The 10331-nt window shown below is 40.8% G+C and overlaps 1 protein-coding gene across 7 annotated transcripts in view; it reads right to left on the bottom strand.

The window, feature by feature from the left end:
• Positions 1-448: 448 nt before the first annotated feature.
• Positions 449-10331, bottom strand: part of DAB2 (DAB adaptor protein 2) — a 28319-nt gene continuing 18436 nt past the window's right edge. For 2 of the 7 annotated variants that reach the window (XM_030512519.1, XM_030512518.1), the window contains 10 exons: positions 8942-9025; positions 8656-8712; positions 8367-8414; positions 8127-8189; positions 6229-6861; positions 5249-5402; positions 4010-4648; positions 3491-3582; positions 2604-2671; positions 449-1894 (listed from right to left, as the gene is read on the bottom strand). In XM_030512519.1, coding sequence (XP_030368379.1) covers positions 2609-2671; positions 3491-3582; positions 4010-4648; positions 5249-5402; positions 6229-6861; positions 8127-8189; positions 8367-8414; positions 8656-8712; positions 8942-9025 — 1833 coding nt within the window. In that variant the 3' untranslated portion in view covers positions 449-1894; positions 2604-2608. The remainder of the gene's footprint in view (positions 1895-2603; positions 2672-3490; positions 3583-4009; positions 4649-5248; positions 5403-6228; positions 6862-8126; positions 8190-8366; positions 8415-8655; positions 8713-8941; positions 9026-10331) is intronic. The other 5 variants (XM_030512520.1, XM_030512522.1, XM_030512523.1 and 2 more) reach the window with 5 other exon arrangements.

Below are 10331 nucleotides of genomic sequence, written 5' to 3'. Positions count from 1 at the left end.
CATTAAAAGGAACTGTAAAATTTGTTCTGAACAAATGCTAAATGTTCTAATTCAGTGTCCCCAGCATCAGTTTAGACCTCCTGCAAAGCTGGAATAGACAAGTTGAAGTCGTGAAACTTAAGACAATGCAACTTAAAGAGCTGGCTTCCAGGGTGCTGCAAAAGGGAACAAGAAAGCATCTTTAGTAACAGCAAACTCAGGCTGAGCAACTTACAGGACAAGCTTCTACTGGTAGTTTACTACGTTAACTGGGATTTTACTTTTTTTGCTGTGGGACAGCACTTGTGGAACAGGCCTGATGCAAGAAGCTGCAGAAAGACTTAAGAACTTGCTCTCAGGCAGCTATAGTTAGAACATGTGAGAAAATTCTTAGCAAATTCTGAACTCCTAATGTCAACTAAACCATAAAATTGAATTATGGAAGACAGAATCAACAGCCACACTGATGCTTGATATGAAGAGTTGCTTCTGTTTAATGTCATTAGGTAACATCACTTGAGACACTACAGTTTTGTATAACAGTGTAACATCCATAAGTTTCTACATTTCCAGTTTGAGACAAATACTTAAATTCATAGCTTTTTTGCATTACAGAAAGTGCAAGAGGTTTATATACAAGACTATTGCATGACTGGCTGAATTGGGTACTAAGGCTGTATTCAAGTTGACTTTCTTAGCTCTTCAGTTCAGCAGCTGATTAGGCATTTGATTTAACAATGCTATTTCAAGTTTATACTTGGTATTATCAGAAAAACCTCCAACACATCCGCTATCCCCACTGGCCAAGAATCCAGCTGTTATAGTCAGTTATAACCAACTGACCTAGAAATCTGTTAGTCAAGAGGTTCTTTAGAAAAGGCACAGTTTAAGAGATGGAAGACTACCCCACATTAATGGCACAGAGGTGATAAATCTGTTCACAAGGAATCTAGGCCTGGTATGAAGCCATGATTGTCTTTTTGCTTTCTAACATACTGGAAACATGCCACACTGCACCATGACAACTGAAACTGAGCAACATTAGAGACATTCACTGAGATATATGCAAGAAGCCTATCTGCTTGTTCCATTTGTCTGCCAAGCCACATTCATAGAAAAGTAATCCTAGTGGATTTCCCTCTCTGAAAAAAGATCCCCATATTAGCACCAAGAGAACAGTTAGTGTCCATGACTACCTCAATGTTCTGCAAGAAGTGTTTCAGCTTATCTGACTTGACAGTGTAGACCTCTAATACTCAGGACTCCCACAGTTCTGTTACAGACCCCATAGTTAGTCCCTTTATTAAACATTTATGGTAGAATGATAATTTTACCATTAAACAGACAAATATTAGACTTATTATTTTTCCTTTCTATACAGTTTACGTCTTTGGCTCAGAGACCAAGTCATATGACCAGTCACCAATTAGAGCTCAGTAGTATCCACTTAACTGGGTGCTGTTCTGTTAACAGGCAACTGACCTAGTTTAAGGTGTGGAACTTTAGCTACTAATTCAATTCCCTTCTTCACTTCTTCCCCAGGTACATTCAGTTCCTGTATTTTAGGACAGTAAGTGCTACAGAAAGAAGAATTGCAGTGACCATGTTTACAAGACCTAGTGTTCCTAAGCTCTTCTGTGGAAGATTGAAATGAACTAAAGTAAAATTAGCATCCACCAATTTGAATTTGGGTCTCCAGCACAAGTCAAACTCAAGTCCAACTCTCCATTTGCTTTGCCCTGAATTATCATCTTCACAGCATGTTCTTCGAGAGTTTGTGTTTCAATCCACCTGGATGTATTTATATTACAGACATCATGGAACAGCAGCAAGAGTGGCAGACAGCAAAGTGAAACGTAGAAAAATCATGTTGAGAAGAGATCCAGTTATTCCATTTGTCCTTTTCTGGTTATACCTAGCATGATGAAAAGGACTTAGGGTTAGGATAGCTATAAGTTAGTTTTATTGCTTCAACTTGCTTAAAGCCACAGAGAACAAAACTAAAACAAAAAAATAGCAACACTTGTCTTCTAAATCTTCCCCTCATACACTTTCTGGCTTCTAATAGAAGTGTGGCAGAAAACCAGAATTGATAGTTTGGCAGTTCATGTTCTCTAGTCAACGGTACAAAAGTTGGAGTTAGATTAGTTTCTAGTAATAAAAGTCCTCAAAAGAGCCCTTATTAAGTTTTTATTCCAATTCACCCAGAGTACAAACCTGCAATTATTCAGGGGATTAAGCTTCAGAAATCTGTATGGGGTGCTGTGTGCTAACACTCTCCTAGAGAGATATCTGAAGGAATTTAGTCAGCCCCTCTGAGTTTTGAAGTACATAATTACTCATTAACTTTCCTCAAGGAAAAAGTTGAGTTCTGTTGTGGCCTTGAAACCTCAGTTTGTAGAAGACTAAATCTTTATTTCTAAGAAAGAAATAAAAGCTGGCTAGGCTTAGCTGGGATGCAGCTATGCACAAGTCTGGCAGAAGTGTTCTTCTAGAGATTGTTTGCCACACTTCAGAGAAGCATTAGAGTTAAGCTAGAGTAGATTTTAGCCAGCTCTGTACCAAAGATTTTATGAATCAATTTCAGAGAATGAAGTAGGTTGTCTTATTAGTGAAAGACTTACCTGATCTATGCAAATGGGTTGCCAAAAGAATCACCAAAAGAATCAGAAGGTGGTTTCTGAGATTCTCTCTGGGGAAAAAAAGAGATCACCAGCCGTTAGTGGGTTTCAAGGTTTCACCAGGTTTACTCTGCATGGCTGTATCAGCTAGTTCCTGTTCCAAACACCTTCTGGATAGAACACTGCAGAGTCCTTGTTGAGTATACATTAACTGTACTGTGTTAATGAGAGAAAAGGGCTCTAAAGCCATGTTAGCAGTTATCCTAGTCTAAGTCAAGCTATCTTTCAGAAAAGCCACATGTGATACCTGAATATTTATTTGGAGCTGAGCCAGTGTAGTTATGATGAAATCTATTTTAACCAAATGCAAAACGTCTGAAGACAGCATTCAGGAACAGATTCAGAGTTTCCAACCAAGGGCTTGAAGTGCTGTGTCCCAAAGGAAGTGATGTGGTTAAGTCTCTTCTTCCCCCAGGGGGTACTGAACATGGGAGCCTCCCATTTGTTCAGAAAGGGAGCTGCACAGTCTGCACTGCCTAGTCTACTCCACAGAAAGGTAAGTATAATCAAAGTGGAAGACTTCTGCAGCTACATGATTTTACAGTCTTTTGTGGAAGCTCCCAATACTGAAGAAATTCCTGCTAGGGATTGCAATGTGGGGAACTGGTTATGGACCCAAGCCAAATGGAATCATACTTTGTTGCCTTCTTGCACAAGCGCCCTATGTTAGATTAATTATTAGCCTCATACATGCAAGAAATTTTGTTCCACAGCCTAAAGCCAGAACTAAGCCAGCAGTCAAACTCAGTCACCCCTTGTAAGGAGAGAAAGGTTGGTTGTGTTGGTTTTGAGTTAGTTTCTTTTGTTTGCTTGTTTTTGTTACTACTTACAGATGAGGTACTGAAAAGGTCTGTTTTAGCTTGACTCTCAAATAGGACATCAGCAGGCAGCACACTTTGTTGGGGAACAGGCTTTGGTGGTTCTAAGGAAGAGAGACATACTGCTGTAATCACTTAAAAGCTTTAACAAGTCCTCAGCTCTTCTGAGCAACACCAAAGCTCATCTAATCAGGTACACAAAAAACCCCACATAGAAGTTGCTTTGAGTGATCTCACAATTTTATCTCCTGCTTGTCGTTCATGACACTTAAGCTAGATGGGACATGGGACTTTTAACATTGTATGGACCTAATTTACCTTGTTCTATTCAAACAGTTTAGGCACTAGGTGTCAGTGTCCGACCACCGACATTGATCAATTCTGTAACATTATTAAGGGAGAGAGTCCTTCAACCCTGTTTCAGTAATCATGGAATCAAACTTTTAGTTCTATCAAAACAGATCAGTGATCAGTCATCCCAATCCCTGAAAGCAGTCATCCAAGGGGAAAAAAAAAAAAATAAAATTTTACCAGTCATTTTGGCAGAGAGCTTGCTAGCTTCCATGTCATCATGATCTGTACTATCTTGAGGAATGCCTATTTTACTACTAAAATAATTGCTGAAAGCTCCAGAAGCACCTGAAAGGTTTTGCTGCTCTCCTCTCCTTGCTGGTACTGCAGGTGGCTTTGTCAGCTGGAAGTCTTTGAACATTTCCTTGACATCCTTCATCTCTTTATCACCAAGTGGATCCAGAGCAATAAAAGCATCACTTTCTTTCTTGGAAAGCTCCTTCTGAGGTGCAGTTCTAGGCGGTGGCTGGGGGGGGCTGGTGGTTGTTGTTGGCATGGAGGGCAGTACAGATTGGGTCTGAGCAGGTAGTGTTGAAGATGGGAACATGCTACTCTGAAAGGGATTTACAGCACTAGATGGCTTCATCCATGTATTAGATTGTATTTGTGCTGGCTGTACCCAGAGGCCAGAGGGCTGAGAGGCTGCTGGACCAAAAGATGCAGGCTGGCTCCAGCTTGGCACTGCTTGAGTACCAAAGGTAAATGACTGAGTAAATCCTGTAGACTGAGCAGGCATCATAGGCCCAGGAAAGACTGAGGCAGCCTGGGTGAAGGCAGTTGTCTGTGCGCTCCATGGTGGTGAAGTTACTGCTATGCCACCTGGGGGGAGGGGAAGATTGTTGTTATACAGCACTTCAGTGATCAGAAGACCTCAAGAAGGAGAGTATCAATTCCACTGAGGGTACCAGCAAAACATTTTTCATGTACTGTTTGTAAAAATGTGGTGATTTACACTTAAAAAATCAAGTCATTTGGGGAGGAGGAGAGAAGGAGGTTAGCATTGCTTGGTTTGCTCCATTTCAGTCATGGAAGAACAGAACTGAGATTGGTATAATAAAAGGAGCTTTTATTATATAGTCTTAGCACAGAAGTGACAAATGCATTTGCCACATAGTTACTTCTGTGCAAATGATTACTAAAACTCTGCAGCATTGTTACCCTTGCCTCCCGAGTTGTGCTTGGCACGCTTGAACCTTGTGCACCTGAAGCAGAAATCTACTGTCAAAGTTAAAGCAAAAAATGCTGTTCTAGTTAAGGATGCAGAGTTTATGCCTCTATTTGCAGAACTTAATAGTTAAGGCAGATAGCACATGGATTAAAGAGCACCACACTACATATAAGGTAAAGGAAAACTAGAACCCCTGTTTTGTTGTTAGCAGATATCTTAGATGGGAACAAGACCTTCACTTGTGAACTAACCTAGACCAGCCAATGGAAGTGCTGTGGTAGGATTTGTTTTGAAGAGGTCCAGGGGATTAGTTGGCACAGGTCCTGTTTGTGCCACTGAGGTCAAGCTAAGGCTCTCTGTAGTTGGCACAAAGAAGTCTGAGCTAAATAAGTCATCTGATGCATTCTAGAAAGGGAAAAAAAAAAAAAAAAAATCTTAGTGAGATGGCATGGCAGAACACATGCTAGATGATCAAAACCCACCAGCCCAGAGCTACAATGAAAGCAGAGATGGAAGATTTGGTGTATCCTTTAGAGACCAAGTGTTCGAGTTTCAAACTTCACCATTTGGTTCATGCCTACTGAGATGCATGGCATTGAGTAGGTATAATATATAGTAGTCCCAAGTCAACAGCAGAAGAATAAGACTTAAAGGGACTGAATTATTTGCTATAATAATGAGCTTCCCCCTGCTCCCCACCCCTCTAAATGTTCCTGCTCAATCTGCAGTGACTCATGCAGTTGTGGCAAGGCTAGCAGCAGAGTTTTGCATCTGACTAAAAGCCACCCCATGTCTTATCAGGCAAGTTGCCGAGATTGCCCTCAGCACCTCACTGCTGAGAAACTATATAGATTCCTGTAAGCTAATATTCATACCTCATTGTTATGAAACACAGATTGACGGGCATACAGCTATCTTAACAGGTTCGGCATTTATATCAAGTGTCAATGTATATAGCAGCATACTTACCTTTACAGACCTTTACAGAAGTACGGCAGCATTAAGGAAGAGAGTATATAATTTAGTGACCATACCTACTATGAAATATTCATGAGTGTTAGAATGTACCATGGCTACAGAGATGTTAGAGTAAGCACAGTAGATAGAAAGGAAGTAGATGTGCTGTGAAGCTATTTAGCCAGTTACATAGTATAAGGAAAGAAAAGATTCCTTCACCCAGCTTTTGAGTAACAGCATGCATATCACCATTAATTATTTGAACATGGTTCACCTTGACAGACCTCCTCCCTCGTCCTGGCTTGGTGCTTTGTGGTGGTGGGCTAATTGTTATGGGCTCATGTGACATGAATTGCATATTGCTTTCAGAATCCAGCTTTACTCCATTCTGCAGAGATACTCCTTTGGAAGGACCTTCCACGAACACGTTTGACAGGGTTTTAAGAGCACCATTCTGTTTGCTCTCTGGTACCCCATTTGGAGTTTTTGCTGCAGGTGACTTACTCTCAAGTGGCCACTGGTATGTTAGGGCTTCTTGTTTGCTAGTTCTATTAGAGATCTGGTCAAACTCTTTACCAAAGTAGTCAATATCACCATCTGAAGGACCATTACACACCGGTGTCAAGGTGTTCAAACTTTCCTTCTTCTGATCAGATTTTAAAGAATCAAATGAAGGTGGTGCAGATTGGTCTGGCTGTGCAAAAGGATCATCACTGAAAGGGTCTGGATTAGGTGTAGGAAAAAAGCTGAGATTGGTAGAGAAAGAACTCTCAGGCAAGAAGGGTGGCTGTGGCTTTGGTGGTGGAAGAGAGGTTGTGATGCCATTCAAGAAGAGATCCTCTTTTGTAAAAGTCTGTTTGGTTTCAATTTCAGAATTTAGATCCACTAACAGAACCTCTTTAGCTTCCTATTTGTCCAGAAAGAAAAAACAGAGTTAGTTTTATGTAGGACTTGCTGCATAGTATACAAATTCAAGGAAAACAGCTGCAAAAAGAGAGAACCTAGTATCCAATACATTATACTAATAAGTATTCAGGGTAATAGAAATTGCACTAAAGCTTCACCTTGTAAGTCATTAAGGCAAGCACTGCTGGCTGTCATCAAGTCACAGCTACTTGCTTTTAACATGGAGGTTCTGAAACTACCTGTTATAAAATCACTTAGTTAAGTGTCAGATGCTTGTTCTAAGGACTAGAGACTGTAGAGTCATCAAGCACTAATTACACCTAAGCTTTCACTGGAGTCAAGAACTCTTGAGTTCTAGTCCCTTGTTTTGACAAGTTGTGAAATCACACTGCCTTAGTGTGATTTCAAGTTGCCATCTCAGCTTCAGAGTAAAATTGGAGAGCTATTTCGTAGTGGAAGATATTAACATGCCATCTTTCCATCAAGCAGGCAGTAAAAGGGTAAAGAGTTAGTCACTAGCTGGCTTGACAGCACCAGTTGTATCATAGCTGGTAGTGTCTTACAGTGTCAGAATAAACTGTTAAGATTTCAGGGGTCATACTGAGCTATGACAACATTTATGCACGCTTCTGTGGAGTTAAGCCACATCTTGAACTAGGGCTACTAATCCAGAATGGCCAGGAGTCAGCTCCAAGGGACTTACTTTAGGGTTCACTTGTCCAAAAAGATAAGAAGGACATCTTTATCAGGGAGTGTAGTGGTAGGATGAGGAGTAATGGTTTAAAAATAAGAGTAGATGTAAACTAGATACTAGGAATAAGTTCTTCACTGTGAGCACGGTGAGGCACTAGAACAGGTTGCCCAGAGAAGCTGTGGCTGCCCCATCCCTGGCAGTGTTTAAAGGCCGGGTTGGACGGGTCTTGGAGCAACCTGGTCTAGAGGAAGGTGTCCCTGCCCCTGGCAGGAGGGTTGGAACTAGGCAATCTTTTGTGTTTCCAACCAAATTCATTCTATGATTCTATGACTAGCAATACAGTCTATGTCTGTCATGCAGTCTCAGGTGAACTCTGCTGGATAAAAATGACATTAGCTACTCTAGTTAGTAAGTAGATACTATTATATCACTAAGACACTAGTACACTGATAACTAGACAGATGTCTCAGTCAAAGCAGAAACCAGGATTAATAAAGTAAAACCAGACCTTCTTATTAGGACTGTTTGCTCTCAAAGTGAAAGACAAGAAAGATTAGCTAGATTCTACTTACTGTGGGACTGCTCATATCAGGAGGTGTTGACATATCCCCAAATAAGTCCATCTGGTCAACTCCCTTGAAGCCGGAAATATTGAAAGAATTGGTATCTGTTAGAGTTCTTGCAGGAGCACGAGTCAAACATTATGCAGATCTATTGTAAACTCAGCTATAAATACTGCAACTCTCACACAATGTGGAGACAGTTATGAACTCCTTAGTGGCATCAGCATGAAGTTCTAAAATTTAACCTACCAGTTTCATTTTGTCAGCTTGATCAGCAGGTGGTGCTTCACTACCACTCTGTAACAAATGAATAATGATGTCAGCAATAATTGGATTATCAAAATTTGCCTTAAGCAAGGGACTTGCAAGCTTCGAAGAGCAGGTGATGGAAAGACGAAGTATAAGGGAGGTCACTATTCAGTATTAGTTCTGTTGGCCCCTTTTACTCCCATTTCAATGTAAATGGGCACCTCACATTGCCTCCAGATTGCTGGCAGTGTAAAGGAAGTCAAAAGCTAGTTGTGTTGCAGTAGCATACCTTAAGAAGTGAGGCTAAGTTGGAATGACCCACCTCAGTCTTATCTGCTTCTTCACTCTAAAGAGGAAAAGAGGGCTTTTAGTACCCAGACATTATGTAGAATACCCATCTTACCAGATGTAGGAGGTAATTAAACTGATGATACAATTACCAACCAATAGCTTCAAGTGATCCTGGATTTAGACAGACCTCAGTGCCAAGCCTAACAAGAGCCCAATAGCCAAGCCAAAGCTGAATCAAGCTTTATTGCTATGCAGACTAATGGAGTTTTTATAATTTTACTTGCCTTTTTCTTGTCCTCTTCTTGTTTCTTCTTCATATTATATATTAGTTGGAAGAGGTCCTTAAGGTCAACAACTAGAGGCTCAGCCTGAGAAAGAATGTAGTTTTTAGGCCATGTACTACTTCTCCCTAGACTTCTAAAGCAAGCTGTGCAGCAGGCTGAACTTTCCTGAATAGTGAGATAATAGGAAAAGCGCGAGTTTAAAGGGCTGTCTAGTCTACACATAAGAGACCTTATGCAGAATCCAAGGGTAATAGGTCACAACCAACTTAAAACTGCTGTTAACTATACAGGGAAAGTTGCTGTATATATTTGTGCTACGCCTGCTGGGTTCTCGCTAAAAAGTTTGTAGCGCAAGATTTTATAAGTGCATGGCAATTTCTAATCTTATTTCCTTGAAAGTGCAAAGTTTATCACAGCCCTCTGGTAGTCTCATGAGAGGAAAAACATTTTGCATCCATCTGCTTTCACCACCTCCAACATTGAACCTGGAGAAAGCTTCTAAAGCTAATTCTACATTATTTTAAACAGGATGCAAAGAGTAAATAAGGAAAGTAAGCATAAGGTAAGATTATCATCACCTCAGATGCATAGAACAGATGCCAGCTTTAAGTGGTATTTGTATCACAATGACAGTTTGGTGTGAATTAGATTAAAATTTAGCATGAATTAGAAAGGCATTGCATTCCCTGCACACCCATTGGCAAGAATGTTTTGAGTCATTACTGAGGTAGTGGCAGGTTCAGCTATATTGATTGAGAACTTTTGCTTGAGGCAGATAGCAACTGTGTCAGTGTCTAGAGCAGGACAAGTCCACCTTTTCAACCACTACCATTGGCTCAAGCAGAGAAGCTGGTGAACAGATCTCACAGTTTATGTTCAAGCACCATTCTTTCCTAATCGAGGGTTTTAGGAATCCAACTGCTGGGAACACCATTTCAAGAGTTACCAACTTTGACAAACAGTACAGCTGCAGAAGTCTAGAGCTGCAGAAGTCCTCACTTCCCAGCTAGACATGTTTGTGTTGAAAACAACTAGCAGCAAGTCAAGAGCGGTCTACAGCTTGGTTAAGCTTATAGTCTGGCAAGTAGCACCCCATGGTGAAAAGCTCTGAGAACAGACTCCACTCCAGAGAACACACAGAAGGCTTTTGTATTTAATCTGCAATTCTGGTGAAACCAGTATAACACAGGACTCAAACTAATAAAACAGGCTTAAGAGAAGGTGTTACAGCTGTTACTAAAGCAGTAACATGCTCCAACAAGGAGGCCCTCAGTTCTGCTTGTAACGGGCCTGAAGCTGCCAACAGGTTTTGGAGGAGGGCAGGCAGGGATGTTTGTGAAGACATTACTAGCTTTGAAGACTTGGCTTATCAAGTCATTATAGTGACTAT

This window comes from Strigops habroptila, chromosome Z (genome assembly GCF_004027225.2).
Source record: "Strigops habroptila isolate Jane chromosome Z, bStrHab1.2.pri, whole genome shotgun sequence".
Lineage (NCBI taxonomy): Eukaryota > Metazoa > Chordata > Aves > Psittaciformes > Psittacidae > Strigops > Strigops habroptila.
The sequence above is the reverse complement of the archived record's forward strand: the minus strand, read 5'-3'. Positions and strand labels throughout refer to the sequence as shown.